The 22,881-nt window shown below is 39.8% G+C and overlaps 3 protein-coding genes and 1 long non-coding RNA gene across 5 annotated transcripts in view; 3 read left to right on the forward strand and 1 right to left on the reverse strand.

Moving 5' to 3' along the window:
* Positions 1–247: 247 nt before the first annotated feature.
* LOC114821600 (uncharacterized) lies at positions 248–2,107 on the forward strand. Of its 2 annotated transcripts, none has more exons than XR_003769208.2 (3): positions 248–424; positions 523–558; positions 1,360–2,107. It is a non-coding gene; the product is annotated as an uncharacterized lncRNA (long non-coding RNA). The 2 variants fall into 2 exon arrangements; XR_003769209.2 differs by having other exon boundaries at positions 254–424; positions 1,384–2,107.
* Positions 2,108–3,608: 1,501 nt separating this feature from the next.
* Positions 3,609–12,585, forward strand: LOC103415641 (DDB1- and CUL4-associated factor homolog 1-like). The gene is made up of 14 exons (XM_029093831.2): positions 3,609–4,224; positions 5,238–5,316; positions 5,443–5,559; positions 5,670–5,848; positions 5,941–6,721; positions 6,806–6,903; positions 6,993–7,416; positions 7,528–8,130; positions 8,286–8,468; positions 8,567–9,046; positions 9,460–9,570; positions 9,803–9,921; positions 10,032–11,655; positions 11,800–12,585. The coding sequence occupies exons 1-14, from the start codon at positions 3,941–3,943 to the stop codon at positions 12,490–12,492; spliced, it is 5,775 nt and encodes a 1,924-aa protein (XP_028949664.1). The 5' UTR covers positions 3,609–3,940; the 3' UTR covers positions 12,493–12,585.
* Positions 12,586–13,111: 526 nt separating this feature from the next.
* On the reverse strand, positions 13,112–16,837 carry LOC103415490 (aspartate--tRNA ligase 2, cytoplasmic-like). Its single transcript, XM_029093832.2, has 10 exons — positions 16,071–16,837; positions 15,841–15,948; positions 15,617–15,730; positions 15,228–15,518; positions 15,021–15,131; positions 14,753–14,806; positions 14,482–14,561; positions 14,246–14,361; positions 13,678–13,792; positions 13,112–13,437 (listed from the first exon to the last, which is right to left on the reverse strand). The coding sequence occupies exons 1-10, from the start codon at positions 16,590–16,592 to the stop codon at positions 13,311–13,313; spliced, it is 1,638 nt and encodes a 545-aa protein (XP_028949665.1). The 5' UTR covers positions 16,593–16,837; the 3' UTR covers positions 13,112–13,310.
* Positions 16,838–19,731: 2,894 nt separating this feature from the next.
* Positions 19,732–22,881, forward strand: part of LOC103423812 (uncharacterized) — a 28,306-nt gene continuing 25,156 nt past the window's right edge. Inside the window, exons 1-3 of the mRNA XM_029094546.2 lie at positions 19,732–20,988; positions 21,530–21,674; positions 22,488–22,766. Of these exons, the coding sequence (XP_028950379.2) occupies positions 20,048–20,988; positions 21,530–21,674; positions 22,488–22,766 (1,365 nt within the window). The 5' untranslated portion in view covers positions 19,732–20,047. The remainder of the gene's footprint in view (positions 20,989–21,529; positions 21,675–22,487; positions 22,767–22,881) is intronic.

The following is a 22,881-nucleotide window of genomic DNA, read 5'->3' on the forward strand; positions in this document are numbered from 1 at the left end:
AATAGTCATGGAGATTTCTAGACTTAGATTAACAAATATCAAAATTTTGCATACTAAGACTCGACTAGGCCTAAATTTTTTGACTAAACCAAGTCTCCTTTGACAAAGCAATGTCAAAAGTTTAAACTAATCTAATTTACGAGAAAGTTTATTCGAACCTGAGTGAATGTAATAACACTCGTATATTCAAATAGGTGTATATAGGGTATTTATGGCATTTCAAGTAAAATACAGCCATAAATGGAAAGATTAGGAGGGTAGCATGCATGACAGAGTGAAAGTCTGAAGAATACAGAGCCCCTATTTTGGTGAAATTTTGCTCATGTCTCTCCATCCCTCTCAAAATATCTCAGACACACACTCTCTCTCTCTTTCTGAAAGGCTCCAACTTTCTCCATTTCCACACCACAAAACCCTTCTCAAGGTATTTACTTTAGCTTTTGGTTACGGAAGATTTCAAATTTGTGATATTTTTCCAATAATTTTTAGTCAAGTGTTGAAGTTGTTTCCTTCTTATTACAGACCTCAAGTTACCAACATAGCATAAGAAAAGAAAAGGTAATGTTGGTTTTTCAAGTTTCGTTTTGGGTTGCAAAACTTGGACGTTCTGAATTTGTTGGGGATGATGTTTTGTTTTTCGATTCGGTAAAAAATGCGGTTGGATTCAATTTCCCTTTTTTTTCTTTGTATTTGTTTCTTATTTTGTTTGCCTTTGCTTGGTTTGTGAGAAAAAGTACCGAAGAAAACAAATTTCTTTGTTCGGTCTAGTGCAAATCTACTTGGGTTTTGATTGTCAAATTCTTGAACTTCTTACTTAATTTTGGAAACAAAATTATATTGCATAATGCAGAAGATACACTTTCTTTGATTCGACATTTGAAATTCCTGTATTTAGATAGAAAGTACTAGTTTAGGTATCGTTTGGTATGTAGACAAGACGGGACGGAACGGAATGGGACAGTACAGGACGGGGTGGAACGGAGAGGGAGCAAAGATGCCCTCGGATGGAAACAAAGAGGAAGAAAAAGGAGACGGAGAGGTTATAATTTTGTGTTCCACGGATGTGGAACGAGTCGTTCTAGGGGTGAGGCGGAACGAAAATTCACCTAAAATTCGTGATGTGGAACAGCGTGATTCATCCGTTTTAGACGCAACAAACGTGAGACAGAATGCCTCGTCCCACTCCATTCCGTCCCGTCCTATGTACGAACGGTACCTTAAGTCTGCATTTTGATTTTGTTCCGACAGATAGATCGATGTTAACCAAATTTTGTGCTACTGATATGATGTTGATGAAGTGTTTAGATAGCAAGAAGTGTTGAAAAATGTCCATGAGTTAACTTGTTTGACATATTGTAGGTCAATTAATTTCTTGCATTGTAGGAGAATCTATGGCTGCAAACCAAGGAAGAGATGCTGTTGTTGAGGCGGAGAAGGAAAAGCTGAGGAACAAAATTCGGAAAACGGAAGCTACAATTGCAGATCAGCAAAAGAGAATCGGCTATCTAAAATCAGCCGGCAGAGAACTTCTCATCCTTTTCGTTGCCTTGTATGGACGTTTTCTCTGGATCATCAATGGCGGCAAAGGTTTGAGATGCTCCGACTATTGGTTCTTCCTCGGCTATCATATGTTCCTATGCGCGGTTGGCTGGTCTTTAGCAGTAAACGGAGTCTACTATATCCTTAGTATTAAGGAGAGCGACCGGACCTTGAATGAGTGCAGGGAGTTGAAGAAAACGCTTGCTGTTCTTGATGGATCCAATATTCCAAACTTTGATGGAGAGCCGAGTCAAAATGCTTTTGGAGTTTGGAAGATCATCAGCGCTATCGTACTGAACTCTCTCGTGTCTGATATGCTGATCAGTTGCTTCTTGTTGTTTTCGGCTACCTTTACCAATCTTTGCAGGAAGGGAGGTGTAGAGTGAGTGACTAGCCTAGCCATGCTTCGTGCTCTGGTATTCGGATGTAAAAGCTTATGACTAAACTTGCTGCGGTTTACCTTACCTGATTTGTTAACTGCACATCTCTATGGTAGTTTTTGTAACTCGAGTGCAGTTCAGACACTTTTCGAATCCAATCAAAGTCATGGAGTAGTAGTTTCCTTAAATTCGTGTTTCGGTGTTTGTTTAACGCCATAAAAAGTATTGGAAGTCCGCATTATACTTAATACTTGTATCCTCATCGGTTCGTTTAACTGTTTTTCTGCTAGTGAAATCTCTTCTCCTTGTATATTGTAGCAACTGGCAAATAATCGTAGTTTGCTTGGTTCAGTTCCGTAGCTTGGCCTCCTTCGCGCACGCTTGCACGTTGAATTAGCCTACGTTGTTGCAGCAAAACTGAAGAGTAGCTGATAATGTTTCGCGTTGAATTTGAAATGCTTCTTTCTCTGCCTGGTTTGTGGTCTTCTGAAGAAGAACAAGGTGATGTCTCCTGGTGAGGGGAGGCTTGTTCGCACTTGTAAATTTGCAATTTTGCATCTACTAAACGATGCGTTTAATGGTTCGTGGCATTCAGAAGAATTAAAATTGAACCTTCTTCTATTGTCACCCTCACCACCACGACAAAATTGTAGGTCGGATATATAATGATGATGACATTGTTGATGAGAACTGATGTCTTCCGATGTTATCTCTCTCTTTATAATAACTCTGGTCTGGACTGATGTCTTCTGATGGATGTGACATTTGTTCTCACCAAAACGCTAAGTTTTTCCCAGTTCATGCCTCATGGCATTCAGAATCAAATCCACCGGTAGACATTGGGCTTTCTTTTTTTGAGCAAATGTAACATACATTACCAACAACAAACAGTACAAACACTACATGGAGATAAAAAATTTACAACACAGAGGCCCAGGAACTAAAACACAAACAACCAACAGAGGCCCAACCAAAAGTTGAGCCCAAAACAAAGAACACACAGAAACAACCAGAGATGCTGCAACCTCCACCAAAACCGCCGTTGCAACCACCAAAATAGCAGTTGTGCATGTTGATCCAATCAAATTCAGTTCCCAAACAAAGCCACGCCTCACCAACACCAGCAGCCAATTCCAAGCTTCACGCCCAGCACAACTACAGACCCTAGAGAACCTGCACCCATTCTACTCATCTCTCTCTTCTCTTTATTTTTATTTATTTTTGGTTGGTTTTTGTTTCGGGTGGTGCTCCGCACACCATTTTTTTAATATTTTTATTTAACTCATCTAGCTAAATTAATTAATATTTTTTTCAAAAAAATGAAAAAAAATTATTATTGACAGTCCAAAACTCTTAATTGTGCACTCCTCTAAAAACATATTTGTTTTAGAATATAGAGAATTTAAAGTATGCAGTTGAATTGTTGGAGTACTGATAATAATTATTAAAAATATTTTGTTCAGACAAACAATTTGTAAAGAGTTGTTGGCACTCGAGCGTATTTTTCTTCTCTTACATTCTCATATTTAGAGCATTAAATAATTTTTCAGATTAATAAACATGCCATAAATAGTTATAAAAAAAAAATAAAACATGGCCTTTAGACTTTAGTGATGTGGTAAAGTTTTCTCCAATTTATGTAGAAAAAAAAAATAATAATAAAGAATGAAATGTCCTCCGGAAAGAAAAGCCCACAAAGTAAAGTTTCTCCCACAAACGCCGGTAGGGTAGGGCTCCAAATAATCGGGTCGGGCACTTTCCGGAACTTTCCGACTCCACCTTTCTTTCTCACTGTTCCTCTCTCTTCTCTGCTATAAAAACCGAACAATCACTGCGCTGCTTTTTCTTTCATTTCTCTCTCTCCTCTCTCGCTCTGCGAACTCCAAACTATAAATAACACAAACCCTGAAAAACTCCAATTTCAGAAAACATAATAACGTACATAATTCATACACGCAAAAATAATAAATTCAATTTCCAATTGTTAATCCCTTCTCTCTCTAGGATTTCTCTCATTTGATATGGAGGCGGCCGTGGACGAGCAGCAGAACTTAGGGCAAGGCCAAGGGGAGGAAGGCGGAGCCGGGCCTCCAGCTCCGCCTCCACCGGTGGCAGCGCCAGAATCGCAATCTCAGGGAGGTGAGGAGGAAGAAGATGAGGAGGAAGAGGAGGAGGTTAAGAATGAATACGACGAATTGGCTGCCCAGGCTCACAAGCTTATGGACAAGGTCACTGCCGCGCCTGATAGCCCTAATCCTACTGTTCTTCACGCCCTCGCCTCACTTCTTGAAACCCAAGAATCTCGGTTAGAACCGTTTGTATAGTGCTAATTGATGCCTAATGCTTTGCTCTGTGCCATCATTTGCATTTTCTTGTTCTTCTTGTTCTTATTCTTTCCTGTAAAGATTGGGCTTTTGCTTTCGAGTTGATGACGATAAAATCGCAATTTAAGACGTTTAGATTAGCTTGTAGGCTGCGGGTTTTATAGGCATTGAGTGTGATTATATATGTGCTTATTGTTTTGTTGAAATTGGTGAACAATGTGAATTTTCAGAATGTTATTCCTCGGACTGTTATTTACTTAGTGGAGGTTTCATTTCTTAGTAAGCAATACTTCTACAGCTTTACAATGCACGGCCTGCGGGTGGTGTGATATAAGCATTGTTTGAAGACTTTTCTTGACGGTTGTACTTTGAATTGCTGTAGTCGATGTCAGGGTTTAAGGACGGCATGGGATAGCATTGTAATTGTACCTAGAGGTTAGGGTTTTTTTTAAAGTACAAAATGGTGGGTGAGTTGAGGAAACTGTCTTTGGGATGCGAAGGTGATGAGTCAAACTTTTCCTGGTGATTTGGAATTTTATTCTCAGCAAAGGAAAGACATTTGAATTAAGGTCACTGGACTATGAACTGTACACTTGGGATGTTACACTGGGGTGTGATTGAGTGATTCGATGTGGACTTTTTAAGAATGGTGGTAACCATTAATAGTTATGTAAATCTTTGGGTTGATTTGATGTTAGTAGGTTATGCATATGTGCTCGTGCAGAAAGGAATTAAGTTTGAGACCTGAAAAGTGAAAAGAATATTGATTTTTCATTGAAAAAAATGGTTGTTCTAGTATTATGTTGGTGGTAATTTTGATTGTTCTCGTTTACTTAGGATGCTCTGGCTGGTTATGTACGCACCGTTTGGTGACTTTTCACTGTTTTGGTCATTGCACAACTCTATATTTCTAATATGTACAGCATACAAGGTGTATTTTTTTTTATTTCTTTTTGAATCTTAATTATTGAGTTAAAAAATTCATTTAACACAGATACATGGAAGAGAATGGTCATTCATCCAGCAATGGTCGGACTTCACATAACATTGGACAGCTAGGGAACTTAGTCCGGGTAACTAGTTTTGGCACGTTATTACTTTAAATTTTTATCTTTTCAGGATGGTTGCTAAATATATTCATATGAGCGGATTGTATCTTGTTTGAAAAAAAAAAATCCTAATTTTTCTCTCTTTTCCAGGATCATGATGATTTCTTTGAATTAATATCTTCAAAGTACCTGTCAGATGCAAGATACTCCATTGCTGTGCAAGCAGCTGCTGGAAGGCTGCTTTTAACCTGTTCACTAACCTGGAGTGTAAGACCCCTTTTTTCTTTGTAATGATTGATTTCCATTTAATCTTAGTTTTTTCTAAAAAATAAATAATATGGCTTATTATCAATCTGACAAGCCTAAATGTGATACAGTATCCTCATGTTTTTGAAGATGCTGTTTTGGAGAGAATAAAAGATTGGGTGATGGATGAGACTTCAATCTCATCGGTCGAATACCAGAATTGGAAGCATGATTTGGGGGGAAAGGAGGTCTCAGATTTTGAAATGCTGAAGACCTATTCTACTGGACTTCTTGCTGTATGTTTGGCTGGGTATGTTCTTGCTGTATATTTTTATTTTCACATCCTCATTTTATTCTTGTTCACTAGTTTGGTTGACATATCTTAATTTTTATTGGAACCAGTGGCGGTTCAGTAGTAGAAGATGTGTTGACATCTGGGCTGTCAGCCAAACTTATGCGTTATCTTCGCATGCGTGTTTTGGGGGAGACGAGTATTTCTCAGAAGGATGTTACTCATTTAACAGAGAGCAAAAATATCTTGGGTGCTATTTGCATAAGAGGTAGAGATGAAGGTCGGGGTAGGGCTGGTCCACGGATAACAGATGAGAGATGTTTAGATGACCGGATTGTTGAAGGGGATCATGTCAGGAGTATCAGTAGGCAAACGTTTGGTGAAGAACAATGGGTTGATGGTGGAGAACCACCTGATGGATTGGCTGAAGACGTTGAGATCAATGCTGATGGAAAGATGAAATCTGGAGATCTTGATGAAAATGGGAGAGATGACTCCTCAAGGCGCAGACCCAACCGTGGATGGACAAGATCTAGAGGGAAGGGAAGGACCAATGAAGGACCTCTAGAGGATCAACAGCTCTTGACCTCTCCAGGATCTGGTAGTAGGTTGGGACATGGGAGGAGCCCTAGAGATAGGAGTTCGCTAAAAAATTCTGATGTGAAAAAAATACCAGACTCTAGGAAGTGTGCGGATGTTGTCCTTCTGGAAAGGGCGGATAGTGATGACTGTTTCCAGGACTGCAGAGTTGGATGTAAAGATATCTCTGATCTAGTTATGAAAGCAGTGAGATCTGCAGAAGCTGAAGCTAGAGCAGCCAATGCACCTGAAGAAGCAATCAAAGCTGCTGGTGATGCTGCTGCTGAAGTTGTCAAAAGTGCCTCTTTAGAGGTACTAAAGATGTTACTCTCACTGTCTGTTAACCATTTTATCTCTTTTTTTCACTTCTTAGATGTTTGCCACTTAATTATGCAGGAATTCAGAACTACAAATAATGAAGAAGCTGCAGTTTTGGCTGCTTCAAGAGCAGCGTCTACTGTCATTGATGCTGCTAATTCAGTTGAAGTTTCAAGGTAGGTACCTCTGTGAGAGCAGCATCTACTGTATGCTCTACAATATCCTTCTTTTCGTCTGGGTAATAATATTTTCTATGGATTGGCAGGAGCTCTAGTGGCATCAATGCTGAATCAATGACTTCAAGCTGCACAGAACCAGAAAATCATGTAGATGCCGAGGAATACTTCATCCTGGATGCTGAGTCCCTTGCGCAGCTGAGAGAAAAATACTGTATTCAATGTCTAGAGACTCTAGGAGAATATGTCGAAGTTCTTGGACCTGTACTGCATGAAAAGGGGGTGGATGTATGTCTTGCACTGTTGCAACGAAATTCTAGACATAGAGAGCCGTCAAAAGTTGCGATGCTTTTGCCTGATGTAATGAAGCTCATCTGTGCTTTGGCTGCTCATCGTAAATTTGCTGCCTTGTTTGTGGATAGGGGTGGCATGCAGAAACTGCTTGCTGTTCCTAGGGTTGCTCAAACCTTCTTTGGTCTTTCTTCATGCCTATTTACCATCGGCTCTCTCCAGGTAATGACATAGCTGAAGTTTAGCTGTTAAGAGGTCTAATCTCTCATTTACTTGGGTGACTATATCCATCTACTCTCTTCATTTTTTTGATGACCAATTAAATTTTTTTAGGGAATTATGGAGCGTGTTTGTGCTCTTCCTTCAGATGTGGTTTACCAGGTGGTTGAATTAGCTCTTCAACTTCTTGAGTGCTCACAGGATCAAGCCAGGAAAAATGCAGCCTTATTTTTTGCTGCTGCATTTGTTTTCAGGGCAGTTCTTGATGCTTTTGATGCTCAGGATGGATTACAGAAATTACTGGGCCTTTTAAATGATGCTGCATCTGTAAGATCTGGAGTAAATTCTGGGGCATTAGGGCTCCCTAGTTCAGGAACACTACGGAATGACAGGTCACCTGCAGAAGTACTGACTTCATCAGAGAAACAAATAGCTTACCATGCTTGTGTTGCTTTGCGCCAGTACTTCAGAGCACATCTTATTATGCTTGTGGATTCTATTCGTCCAAATAAGAACACTCGAAGTGCAGCTCGGAATCTTCCAAGTGTAAGGGCTGCTTACAAGCCACTTGACATCAGTAATGAAGCTATGGATGCAATATTTCTGCAGCTACAGAAGGACCGAAAGCTGGGTCCTGCATTTGTGAGAACTCGTTGGTCTGCAGTCGATAAGTTTTTGGGTTCTAATGGACATATTACCATGTTGGAGTTATGCCAGGTATAATATATTATGTTTAGGATCTCAATCTCTCTCTCTTGATTCAGGTCAAGGTTTTATTGAATTCCCCACCCTTGCAACATGAACTTCCAATATGCCCTCTTGCCTTTTCACTTTATCCCATCTCTGATTATACCTGATTTTGCTTTCTGCAGGCTCCACCCATTGAGCGTTATTTACATGATTTACTTCAATATGCATTGGGTGTTCTACATATTGTTACATTGGTCCCTAGCAGCCGCAAGTTGATCGTGAATTCTACATTAAGCAATAATCGTGTTGGTATAGCTGTCATTTTGGATGCAGCAAGTGTTGGTGGTAGCTATGTGGACCCTGAGGTAAAGAGCTGCTTATGATTTCATTTCTTACCTTGATGGCCATCTTCCTTTTCTTATATCAATACATTTAATCTTATTATTGATTTGTATCTTTCCAGATCATTCAACCGGCACTTAATGTGTTGGTCAATCTTGTCTGTCCTCCACCATCAATCAGTTATAAAGCACCTTTACTTGCACAAGGACAGCAGTCAGTTTCTGCCCAACCCTCTAGTGGTCCTTGTGGGGAATCAGCTGTAGCTGACCGAGGCAGTGCGGCAGCCCCTGGTACGCAGTCCAATAGTAGCAGCGCTCAAGCTCCTGCTGCCACTGCAACTTCAGGATTGGTGGGGGATCGCCGAATATCTTTAGGAGTTGGGGCAGGTTGTGCAGGCATGGCTGCACAATTAGAGCAAGGCTATCGCCAAGCAAGGGAGTCTGTTCGCGCCAACAATGGTATAAAGGTTCTTCTGCATCTCCTCCAACCACGCATATATTCTCCTCCTGCTGCACTGGACTGTCTCCGTGCACTTGCTTGCCGAGTCCTTCTTGGTTTAGCCAGAGATGATACTATTGCACATATATTGACAAAGCTCCAGGTTAATGACTTTTCAATTTTTCTGTCACTTCACTAGTTCAAGTTGAAGGATTTTTTTTAACTATATCCTCATTCTTGCCATGATTAGGCTTGTACCTCAGATATAACTGTCTCTGACTAGTTGCAACTTTAGAGTTCACTCCAAACATATTTATGCCTTTTATCGTTGATTCTTTGCTGTGACATGACACAGAACTGAGTGCAATGGCATTCTAGGATTCATATAGCCAACCCCACTTAGTGGGAAAAGGCTTTGTTGTTGTTGTTATCGTTATTTCTTTGCTGTATCCATCAAGTTATTGTCTTCATATTCTCAATCATGGTTTTGTGGTGTCATTGTCCTAAGTTAGGACTTAGGACCTTATGTCATATAAATCAATTTTTCTTGCTAATAAGTGCAATGTGATGTTCTAGGTTGGAAAGAAACTATCAGAACTAATTCGAGATTCAGGGAGCCAGACAAATGGAACTGAACAAGGCAGGTGGCAAGCTGAACTTTCACAGGCAGCTATTGAGCTCATTGCAGTAAGCATTTCTATTCTTGTACTAGTGTTCCAATTAAAATTGCTTGCAAATGTTTGTTTAATGCATATCTATCAAAATCAGTTTTAGAACGATATAGGGTTGTGAACATGTTAATGGCTTTACATTGTATCCAAAGAATGTATTGTTATTCCATACTCTTTTGCCCCCTCTGCTTCACCCCACCGACTTTTAGTTCATAGTAAAAAATCATTTCATATTGTTTTTGTTGTAGATTGTGACAAATTCGGGACGAGCTAGCACATTGGCTGCCACTGATGCTGCTATGCCAACATTGAGGCGTTTAGAAAGGGCAGCTATAGCTGCTGCCACTCCTATCACTTACCATTCCAAGTACGGAGCAATTTCTTTTATTATTCCATTATTCGTTGGAGTTTCATTGCTTTTGAATTTTCTGCTTATTAATTTTCCCCTCTATGCATGCACTATGGTTGAAATTTCAGGGAACTACTGCTGTTAATACATGAACACCTTCAAGCATCTGGGTTGGCCGCAACAGCTGCCTCTCTACTAAAAGAGGCTCAGTTGATGCCTTTGCCATCTTTGGCTGCCCCCTCATCTCTAGTTCAGCAAGCCACACAAGAAGCTCCTTCAGGGCAACTTCAGTGGCCCTCTGGTCGAACCCCTAGTGGGTTTCTTACAAACAAATCAAAGTTTACTGCAAATGATGAGGAAATAAGTTTCAAATTTGATTCTGCATTCTCGTATTCAAAGAAAAAACCTGTAGTGTTCTCTCCTAATTTAGGTCTACTGTCAAAGAATCAGTCTCAGTCTCATGACTCTCACCCCGCATCATCCAGGAAAGTTGTTAGTGCAGCAAAACAGTTATCTGCTTCTGCGAATGCATCAGAAACTCCATCAGTATCCCTGCCAAAACCTACTACTGATACAGAGTCCCATTGTAAGACACCCATCGTCTTGCCAATGAAACGAAAATTATCTGAGCTGAAGGATCCTGGGTGTTTGTTATCTTCTGGGAAACGCCTTCACACTGGTGACCATGGACTTCGCTCTCCCGTTTGTCTTACACCCACTACGGCGCGCAAGAGTGGCCTACTAACTGATACTGTTGGATTCTCTACCCCAACTGCCAACTTGAGAGATCAGTATGGTCGATCAACACCAGCTATTTTGCCATCAGAGTTTCCAGATGATAACCAGTATGGTAGTGGCCTTGCAACACCCTCCCAATTTGGGCTTCAGAGTGACCCTCAACCAAGCAACTCAGAGCGATTAACTCTAGACTCTGTGGTTGTTCAGTATTTGAAGCACCAGCATCGCCAGTGTCCTGCACCTATAACCACTCTTCCACCACTCTCTCTTTTACACCCACATGTTTGTCCTGAGCCAAAACGAAGCCTCGATGCCCCATCGAATGTAACAGCCCGGCTTGGTACACGTGAGTTCAGAAACATATATGGTGGGGTTCACGGTAATCGCAAGGATCGTCAGTTTGTTTACAGCAGATTCCGACCATGGCGAACTTGTCGGGATGATTCGGGTATCCCCTTGACATGCATCTCTTTTCTTAGTGATTCCTCTCATATCGCAGTAGGCAGCCATGGCGGTGAGCTCAAAATTTTTGACTCCAATAGCAGCAACGTACTGGAGAGTTGTGCAAGCCACCAGTGCCACCAGTCTCCTGTAACGCTTGTTCAGTCACGTCTTTCTGGTGAGACCGAACTTGTGCTTTCGTCAAGCTCCCAGGATGTGAGGTTGTGGGAGGCATCTTCAGTCTCTGCAGGGCCTATGCATTCCTTTGAAGGGTGCAAGGCTGCAAGATTTAGCAATTTCGGGGATATTTTTGCTGCTCTACCAACTGAGCCGGCTAGGAAAGAGATTCTCCTGTATGACATCCAAACTGGCCAGCTGGAATCGAAACTGTCTGATACATCTTCTAGCTCTACAGGTCGTGGACATGTTTATTCTCAAATACATTTCAACCCTTCAGACACAATGCTGCTTTGGAATGGGGTCCTGTGGGACAGGCGGGTTTCTACCCCTGTTCATCGTTTTGATCAGTTTACGGATTATGGGGGTGGTGGCTTCCATCCTGCTGGCAATGAGGTATGTGCAACTGCATTTCCATTTCACTTTATCCGATTCTTCTTGTTTCCAACATAACAGTCTGCTTTTTTTTTTTCTTTCTCGCAAGCTTGTATTTTTCCCGTCTTGATCAATTCTGTTCTGATTAGTGTAATTTTCCAACAGGTGATTATAAACTCCGAAGTCTGGGATCTCCGGAAATTTAGACTCCTCAGGAGTGTACCTTCATTAGACCAAACAACGATAACTTTCAATGCGCGTGGTGATGTAATTTATGCAATCCTCAGAAGAAATCTTGACGATATAATGTCAGCGGTTCACACCCGACGTGTAAAGCATCCACTCTTTGCTGCTTTCCGCACAGTGGATGCAGTTAACTACTTTGACATTGCCACAAGTCCAGTTGATCGTTGCGTCCTCGACTTCGCAACAGAACCAACTGATTCTTTTGTTGGGTTGATCACAATGGATGACCAAGATGAGATGTTTGCTTCTGCTAGAGTATATGAAATTGGTCGCAGAAGGCCGACCGATGATGATTCTGATCCCGACGACGCTGAGAGTGACGAAGAAGATGAGGATTCGGAAGACGACGACGATGTGGATTTGGACCCCATGCTGGGCCCGGATCTTGATGGGGATGATAGTGATATGGATGATATGAGCAATGACGATGATGATGATGGCGTGAGCGACGATGACGACGACGATGGAGATTTCATCATGGATGACTTTGAGGCTGGAGGTGGAATGCTGGAGATTGTAACGGACGGAGAGGAGGACGACGACGATAGTCAGGGGTTCGAATCGTACAGCAGTGGGGATGAAGATTTTGTGAGCAATGGTTTTGATGTTTGAAGTGGTATTTTTTGACCAGATATTGTAATTAATATCTTTGGGTTTCCTTCCAATGATTCATTATCCAATGAGAAAAATGGCCAGTCTCTATGATGTGTTTTGAGTCGATGAAACCTAGTCTTAAAAGGGCAACAAAGCGGACCATAGTGGCATTCCGTGCTAATGATGTAACATTTTAAAAAACTTCTGCATGTATCGCTTGCAAAGAGATCTTCACACAGTGGTGTTCTGCGCTAATAAAGCAACATTTTAAAAAAATTTAAACACGTATCACTCGCAAAGAGATCTCTGTGCAAATAAGTAATCATGTAACATTTTATAAAACTTCTACTAATAAGTAATAATGTAACAATTCAAAAAACTTGTACATGTATCATTCCCAAAGAGATCTTCACGACGATGTTGGTCACCGTTTCTCTCGAGCAGATTTTTGCCTTGAATTCTAAACTCGGTATTTTGAAAGGCCTATGGTCCGTGAAGTCCAGCAGAGTTCGTTTCTATTATTTTGTTCGTTTGGAATAGATTCTGAGTTCAAATCTTGTAAGCGAAGTTTCTTTCGTTGTAGCAGAGACGAGAATATTCTGAAGATGGCTATACTTTCCACATGGACATTAGAATATAGATAGAAGGTATTTAGAATATAATCCATTCATTCAACTCTGAATCATACGAACACCGAAGAAAAACGACTCGAGCGAATAACAAAAATACAGTTGGTTTATGGCATGCATGCATATGCCATCAGCTGTAAGAAGAGATGATTCTGTAAAACTGATGAACGACAAATTCTACGGAAATATTAGTAAAGAGTTGCGCCTCTAAGGGGCGAGCCTAAGTGGATCACGAGGAAACAGAGAAGTTTTGCGGATGTTGTTCAAACCACAAAAAAGCATGACGACACGCTCCAGCCCTACTCCAAATCCACCGTGGGGAGGTGCACCGTATCTGCAAGAATCATCATAAGCATGGTCAGGTAGAACTGAGAAGGCAATTTGTAAAGAGATTCTAGGGTCCAACTTCAACGCTACGGGAGTTTTAGCTGTTAGATTCAATTTCTACAACTGTTAGATCGTCTATATTCAATCTCAACCATTCGCTCTGTTTTAGCTGTTATATTCTTCATTTTCAATCTCAACTTTTCAAATAAATAATAACAATAACACAGGGAGCAAAGGGTAAGGATACCTGAAAGCGTCGATATATGTTTGTATCGTCTTTACATCAATTCCACACGCCTGTGCACGCTCAGTCAAGAACTCTGGAACATGGACACGCTGTGCTCCAGAAATTATCTCCTCGCCTAGGCGATAAAGAATATATATTTAGATTCACATAAAGTTAATGATTGGAGTATTTTCACTCCAAATGATAGTTGAATGTATAATGTTGTCCCCTAGAATAAAGAGAATAACTAGCACATATGAAAACGCTGTCTAACATATCAACGAATAAATGACAGCTATGGCATACTTTTAAATTTCCTTTTAGCTATGTTGATCCAATTTTCATATATACATTTCTAATTAACTAAAGTTATACAGCCGTGTTAAACATAGTCTTGAGCATTTGAACATACAAAAGTCTTCTTGATCCTATTAATCCTTTTTTTTTTTGGGAGAAGAGATCCTACTAATCCTGTTACTTATTAATTATTAACATCTGAAGTCCCGAGATTTAAAACAAAACTAAAACTAGCAAAATGAGTTAGGACATAAATACAACAATAATATTGATAGAAACAATGATGGTGTACCTCGAATAAAAACATCAAACGAATTACTGTAAGCAGGATTGTCATGGCAAGGCATTGTGTAGAATGGCCTAACAGCCAAAGGATAGCGGTGCAGTATGTAGAACTCGGTGCCATACCTGTAATCAAGTAAAAAATCAGTTCAAACATTTATGATGACAACAGAACTTCAACAAAATGAGAACAAACTAAAAATTATCCTTATTATAAGCTGACTTTGAACAAGCAAGATAAATTACTTCTCCAAAACTAGTAGGCCCAATTTTCTCTCATTCTCAGTGTTTAAATCCCCAAAAGGATCCACTTCAACCCCAGATTCCTGTGGAAAACATGAAACTTAGAATAAAAAGAAGAAATTATTTAAATGAAAGCATGCCATGCATGCTTCAGCTTCAAGATTTGCACTAATGCTGGCTCTGACCATGTGATGCATGAGAAACTCTACCAAAGTCCACAATCATGCATTACTATTTGTTACTCAAGTGGCTAAACAAGAACAAGGGGAAATACCTTAAGCATTTGAACACCTTCTTCAAATTTTAAACATAGTGTCTCTGGCAAATACTGCAAAAATTAAGAAATGACAATAATCAGAATCCAAAAACTGTGTGTCTGCGGCAACATTTTTTCTATAATTTTTTTTGAGAAGAAACATTTTTTCTATAATTCAGAATATATAGATAATAGAATCAATGTTTAGGCGATGTGACATTGACCATTCAACAACCAACATATCACAACCTAAATATTAAGACAACAAAAAATAAATAAGTGAGACCTTTAGCGGTTGGAATGGATACTGCCTCGCTACAGCTTCAAGCTCTTTTGCACAGTTCTTGTTCAAGGAGTCGAACATCGCAACAAACAAGCGACCAACAAGGTCCATGACCTGAACAAACAAGCATATAATTGCACCATAAGTTAACATCCATCGTCATATAGGGCGATAATGGTAAACAAATGCCTTAAAAATTACTAATTCTACCTCAGAGTAGTGCCTCTTGATCTCCATCTCGACATCAAGGCCAGTGAACTCACACAAATGCCTGTGGGTAAAGGAGTCCTCAGCTCTAAAAACAGGACCAATCTCAAAAATACGGCCGAAGTCACCACAGATAGCCATCTGCTTGTGAAGCTGAGGTGACTGGGCGAGGCAGGCTTCTTGACCCTTGTAGTTGAGTCTAAAAACAGCAGCTCCACCTTCACTTGAACCAGCAATCAGCTTTGGCGAGTGGATTTCAAAAAAGCCTTCGGATATCAAGAACTGCCTAAAGATCTACACAACAATGCAACCGACATACAGAACTAAACTCTTAACGATTTTCTCTAGCTTTAAAGAGATAAATAGCTGCAAATGGTGGAAAGACTACTTACATTGCCAACTTGACTCTGAATGCGGAATATCCCCTGATTCGCGGGTGTTCGCAAATCAAGAACTCGGTTATTCAAGCGGGTATCCTGATTAACCCGAACTAGTGTTTCTCCGGCCTAAAAACCCATCATACCACCCAATGAATATACACATACTAAGAGCGAAAGTCCCAAAAAGCTTAACAAAGCTTCAATAATCCAATTCAAAATAAAACATCTAAATGTACCTGCAAAGCCTTTTCGATTTCGACATCACTCCGAGCAGCATCCTCAATGTTAATAGGTAAAACAGCAGCCTTACTCACACAATACAACTTCCTCACTTGAACCTCCACCTATTTAAAATCAACATCTCAATTATAATCGCTTCTTAATTACTCAGTTAATTCAAATTTTAATTAAGAACAAAGCAATCAAAATTTAAAAAAAATAAAATAAATTACGAGAATTACAAAACCTGCTGCGTGGTGCCTTTAATCTCGACACTAGGAACAGACACGACGCCTTCAATATCGATAATCGACTCTCTGCTCAACCCAGCGATGTACTTCACCATCTGGCGGCTCACGGTGTCAGGCTGCACCGTCGCCACGCACTGCACCGTAAACCCCCTTTCTCTGACGACAACAAACGCCATATTCTTCCCGACGGCACGAATCGTCTGTGCCCGGCCACGTATCAGCACGGACCGGTTCTCCAACGCATTGGTTAGGCTTCCGACCTCGGTCCAGTGACTGACGTCCTCAGCCGTCTTCGATTGGAGCTCGATCAGGGGGACGTCGCCGTAGTTCGCAGCGAGAGGATCCTGCTCGTCGACGGAGAGGGAACGAGCCGCGGCCGCTAGGGCTTCCTGCTCCTGGCGGCGGCGCAACTTCTCTTGCTTGGCGGCTTCTTTTTTAGCTGCTTTTTTGCTGACGGAGGCGGAGTCTTCGTTGGATGGCTCGGAGCCGGCGGGGGGTTGAGATTCCGGTGTCGACATTGGAATCGGAATCGGATTCGGAGTATGGAAATTTCAAAGAAGGAAATTTTAGTGTGGAGTGGCTCTGAACCTGCCTGCCTGGGTGCGGGTTTTTATCGTGGGAAGGGTGGTCTACTTTGGACCGTTGGATGATAGCTGGACGGTTGAGGTTTGGGGAGGCACAAAAGGTTAATAGAAAACGTAGCTGGTGGTATTCTCTTTTTAGATTGAAGTTTGTTTATTCTCTTTTTAAATTGGAGCAATCCGTCAACTCTATCAGAATTTTATCAAAATGAGATATATTGTAAAAACCATTACTACAATTGAGATTCCTCACATCATTAAAATGTGTAGTTATGGTCATTTTCATCAACTTTATCATAATTTTGTCAAAATTAGTTATGTTGAAAAAATCATTACTACAATTAAGTTAAAGTTGAGGGATTGTTACTTCAATTAAGTTAAAGTTGAAGGATCATTTCTCCATTTGAATTAAAGTTGAGGGACCAATGGTAATAGATTTTTAACCGAAGGACCATAGTTGCATGTTTTGATGAGTTGAGGGACCAATAGTAACATATTTTTAGTTGACGGATAATTGCTCTAATTGAGTTAAAATTAAAGAATCATTGCTACAATTTAATAAAAAAAATGCTAATGAGTTTATCTCAAATTAGGGGGTATATTCAATTGAGATTTTGAGGGATTTTAATTATTTTAATGAATCTAGGAGTATTCAATCAGGATTTTAAGTGATTATCTGAAATTCAATGTGTATTCAATCATGATTTTAAAATAGTTTATTAAAATATTTAGAAATCCAGATGTATTCAATTAGAATTTTAAAGAAGTTTATAACATTCAAGGTGTATTCAATTAGAATTGGAATTTAAAGAATTTGGAAAAGTTGATGAATTAGAGGGAATTGAAGAGATTTTGTAGTGTATTTTAAGCATCCATAAATCTCACACATTCCCATGATATTTTGAGGGAATTGAATCAAAATTTTACGTGAAATCTTTACAAATTAGTTAAACTCTATAAAAATCCATAGATTTATAAATCCATTAAAATCTTTTAAATTATCAATTGAATACATCTACCTAGATCTCCTCTACCTCATTTTTTCGCCCTAACATTTTAATAATATTGACACAACAATTATGCCAAAAAATATAAAATGTCAGGAATTCACGTAAAGTCTCACTTTTGTAAATCCATGTCACAGACTCAACTTTTGAAAACTCTTACCTTATAAGAAAAAAAAAAAATTCTAATTCTAATTAATTGCATGTTTAACTACGTGTCACTAAGCCAACCATAAGAACTCTTAATTACTTCTTTAAAAAAATTATAATTATAATTATTTTGATTGCACTTTCAACGAATAAATGACAACTACATGCCACAGTTGTTGATTCTGTTTTCTTTTGTATAAGGGCAGTTTCACCTCTAAAAAAATGCACCAGCATCAAACCCATTTAATCCATTCAGTAAACAGTAATATATCCCAATGAACAGTAATAGGTCAAATGCATCTCCACCCTTAAACAAATGCACTGCCACCCAGCCCATTTTAAATTTTTTATAAAAGAATAAATAAATTAAATAGTTAATTAAATTTTTAGAAAAATTTATAGATTTTTTTTAATGTAGTTAATTATCTGGGACCTTAGTTAATGTAGTTAATTAATCTGGGACCTTAGGTATTTATAGAAAAAAAAATTAAAAATTTTCTGTATTTTTAAACAATTTTTCATATTTTTTAATATTTTTTATAAATTTTAATGTTGTTAATTAATATGGACCGTTGGATTTGAAAAATATTCAAATCCAACAGCCTATAAGTTGACACATGGCCAACGGTCATAATTATGACCGTTGTGCATTTTTTTTAAAAAAAAAATGGGGGGGAGGGAAGTGGACCGTTGATTTGTGATCGGACGGTCCATATCAAAAATCAAATTCAAATTTTTTTTACCATTGGAAATCCAACGGTTCAGAAAAACTAGCCGTTGGAAATCCAATAGCCCAGGACGAGTCATGTGGCCTCCTATTTTGTTCATTGGGTGCACCTGCACATGCGGGCCCTGACTCTCAATCTTGTTGGCAACATGCGCCTAGTCGTGTGTGTTTCCCACGCATCTGGCACAAAAAAAATTTCAAACGCTCGCTAACGCCACGTTAGTGTCAGCGTGACGTCATATGGGGTGTCTCTTTCCTCTGTCAATTATGGGCTGGCCTGTGGCCTGGCTTGGACTGGATGCCAGCCTAAAGGGCTGGGGCGGAGCAAATTGAAGGGAACCGATCCATTTTTTGGCCCCGAGTGCCGACCTAAAGAGCAGTGGTGGAACTGCTCTAAAGCATATGCACTGTTCTCAATGGTTTATGTGCTTTAATGGATACTGGAGAATCCAGCAGCCCCACAAATAACAGCAAAATGGATGATCAAGGTAATTTTTATTGTCACTTAATGGATGATCATGTTAATATGACAGAACTCATAACTCATTACATGTTTTAATTGATTTATGAAGTTTAGAGTCTTCAGATATTCATCTAAAAGATTTGGGGGGTTGAAATGGAAAAATATGACGATGACTTTATAAGACTGTTTTGATTTTGTTTTATTTTTTATTTTTAATATATCCATTTTTTAAGGGGAGGAAGAGTTCGATAAAGTTACACAATGTGCAATCTAATTTTGTATTGAATTCGTTATTCACGAGATTCGAATCTAAGACCTCTCATTTCCAAGTGAAGAGGAATACTACAAAACCATAGTACTGAGTAACATAACACTCTTCTGTTGACAATGAAGTATAATCATACAACTAAGAGTATTTCCAAATGAGATGTTAAAAAATCTACATCACCAATAATAGTAAAAAAATACAACACTAATGTTTTTAAACCGAAATGTCAATTTCTATGTGACATGACATGAAATACAGCAGAGAAAGCTCCTGTCAGTAACGGTCAAATTTGAGAACGAAACTTAAAAAGATGTCAAAAGTGTTTATATTGACTATTAAACATTAAATTTATGTTTAAATTTTAAGGAGATGGTCTAACAATTTAAACTGTAAATTTGTAAAAAAAATAAAAAGGTTTCACTCAACAGTAACATAACAGCACAAAACTGTCCGGCTGGCGGTTTGCCCTGCTCATGCCAATTTTCTTCACGGTTCCTCAGTTCGAAACTTCCAGTGCAGTCAAATTATTACCTCTGATGTCGCTTTTCCGTCATTCCGCCGATCTACTTTCCCGAGAACCAAACATAAACTTCCATATGCAGGTATATCTTTCTCCACACGCAATATAAAAAATCCCCCTCTCCCTCCAGTCCACATCATCCAATCCAAAAAACCCAGCATTTTCCCGATAAACAAACACTCCAACAAGCCAGGATACACCGGATTGAAATCCAGAAACCCCCAGGGCTAGGGATTATTTTATCCGCTCTATATGCTGCAATGGACAAGGAAACCGAAATCCTCTCCCGCCTGGCCGCGAACCACCTCTATCTCGCCCAATTCGAGCCGCTCCGGGCGGTTCTCATCGCCCTCCGAGCCCGTAACCCCGAGCTCGCTCTCGCTGTGCTCCAGACCATCGTCGCGCAGTCTGGCCGGTTCGAGAACGTTCTCTGGTCGCAATCCTGTCCGTCGCCGGCTCTCCTCACTTACTTGTCGACCGTCGAGCTCTTGCAATTCGATAATGCGTCGTCAGCGTGGAGCTTCGATCCCGAAACGCTGCGGTTGCGAGCCGAGTTCTTATTGCTAGTCCAGCAACTGATCGACCGGGTATCTGAGAGTTTGCGGAAGGATTTCGATTTGGAGGGCATAGAGAAAGAGAAGGAGAAAGAGGGTTTGGGCGAGAGCGAGAGTTTCGAAGAGCGCGCGGAGTTGTTGGAGAAGAGTGATGATACTAGCAAGGATTTAAGAGATGGCAGTGGGGAATTAGATAGCTGTGTGAAAGTTTTGGATAGGGTGTTGGAATTGGGGGTCAAGAGGTTGAAGCCGGGTTCTGTGGCGGTAGAGTCTGCTGATGCTGATGTTGGGAGTGGAAATGAGGCGCCAAGCGTTGTACCGATTGAGGAAGGCGAATTGATGTGTTTAAGGAGTGTAGTTTGGGAGTACCGAGATGTTTTCGAGGCGTTGTGTTGGAATATACAGAGCCAAGTGAGGGGGTGGGAGGGAGATGATTCTTCGGGTTTAGCTCTAACGGTGAGGAGGGACGAAAATGCAGGGGGAACCTCCGAGGAGGATTTGAAAGTTCTTGGTTTGATACAGAGGAGTGTTCAGTTAGCTCACTTAGATGCTATGAAAGAGGGCATGAAGAATGGTGATGTCGATGGAGTGGTTTCGCGGATTCGTTTTCTTCAACTTGATTATGGAGTGGAGGAGAACAAGTATCGGTATGTCTATAAAATTTGAACGAATATTTGTTTGTACAACTTGTGAAGTGTTTTTATAGATTATGTTTTGTACTTATTTTAGTACCATAAATGTTATTCTTAGCACAATTGTTTCGTTAACGAGTTTGAATTTAAATTTTCCTTAAAACAATTCGAAGAACACAACAATGTGAGGGTGAATTGTGTTAATAAGTTCTTGAATTTTCCAATTGTTAGGCAAATATGAAGATTGACAGATATTTCAGAGTTTTTGCTAGTTGTTAGGAGGATTGTTCATTTTAAGAAATCTTTATAAATAATACTTTGAAGATGCTTCATGAATTGTGTGCTATATTAGGAGGGGTGGTTCTCAGATGGGGGAATAGGAGTATGATTTACTGCTCTCGGATGAATTTTGGGAATGAAATATCAGAAAGAGAAGTAGTTGTTATCGGTGATGTAGCAGGGCATCTGCTACTTGAAATCCCAAATGCGGCCTTAGGATATATAATACTTACTTCCTTCTAAACATTTATTTGCATTTGTTGAATGTTTCTTACAGCATGGTTCTGCAAGATCTTCTCAAGATGGTGTCATCAGGAAAGGAGGGATATGGAGATTCCTGGCGTGACATGCGAGAAAAGTTACTGGGGATTTATGGTGCTGCTCTTGCATCAAGTTCTGGACGTCTTGTTGAAATGATACATGTAATGTTTTCAATTTTACTTGTAATCGTTTCTGCATGGTTAATTCTTTATTGGAATTTTTTTTTATTAGGCCAGTAGTCTTGCAACTAATTTCTTGTTAGATGATTCATTGAATGATTCTGGTTATTTTGTTATGCAATGGATATCATTATGTGGTGAAGCTAACTGGCCAGGTTGCTTGGAAAGCTACAATACTCAGTTGGAAAGGACTTTCTATTTATTTTTTTAAAATTTATCTGTGTGTGCAAAGTAGAACTTGGAAAGCTTTTCTTTATTGAAGTTTGGTGCTAAGTATCTTTAAACCTAGATCAATTCATGTCTATGTGTGTATAAATTCGTTAATCCTGAAGTAGGTAGATCAGTTCAGCCAGTTTCATAAGGTGTGTAGGCTAGTTCAAATCTGATTATGATGGTTATTCTAATGTAACAAGCTAATGCTGTACGATAAATGCAGTTTATATTTTCAAATATATATCATGGTCAATAGCATTTTTTCCTAAGGTCGTACCCAGTGCACAAGGCTCCCGCTTTACGCAGGGTCTGGGAGAGGTGAATGTCGGCTAGCCTTACCCCCATTTATGGAGAGGCTGCTCCCAAGTCTCGAACCCGAGACCTACCGCTCATGGGCGAAGGCACTTGCCATCGCACCAAGTGCGACCTCTAATTCATTGACCATAATTATGAGATGTATTTGAACATTACTAATCAAATACGTTATATTTTCTTTTATCATCCTTTGGGTGCCATTCAATATGTATTACTATTGCTTCTGAGCCATGCATGAGGTAATATTGACTTTATGGCTTCCTGCAGGTTCTTCAAGATGAGTTGCTCTCAGAAGAGATTGAGAAGTACAGATCTCTTGATGACAACCAGATTCCACCACCTCTTGAACGTCTTCAAAGATATCTTGCTGGGTTGAATCCTGAGGCAGATGTTTCTGATCAAACTTGTACCTTCAACACTGTAGCCGGATTTTGCATGAGAGACATGTACCATTATGCCCGTGTTTCTGGTTTACATGTCCTTGAATGTGTCATGGATACTGCTTTGTCTGCTGTGAAGAGGGAGCAGCTTCAAGAAGCTAGCAATGTATGTGCCCAGTTTTATGTTTAAATTCAATATGTGAGTATGAAATGATATTATCATTATTCTGTGGGATCACTTATTTTTTGTTTGATATTGTATTGATACTATTTTGACTAGC

Source organism: Malus domestica, chromosome 15 (assembly GCF_042453785.1).
Source record: "Malus domestica chromosome 15, GDT2T_hap1".
Taxonomy (NCBI): domain Eukaryota; kingdom Viridiplantae; phylum Streptophyta; class Magnoliopsida; order Rosales; family Rosaceae; genus Malus; species Malus domestica.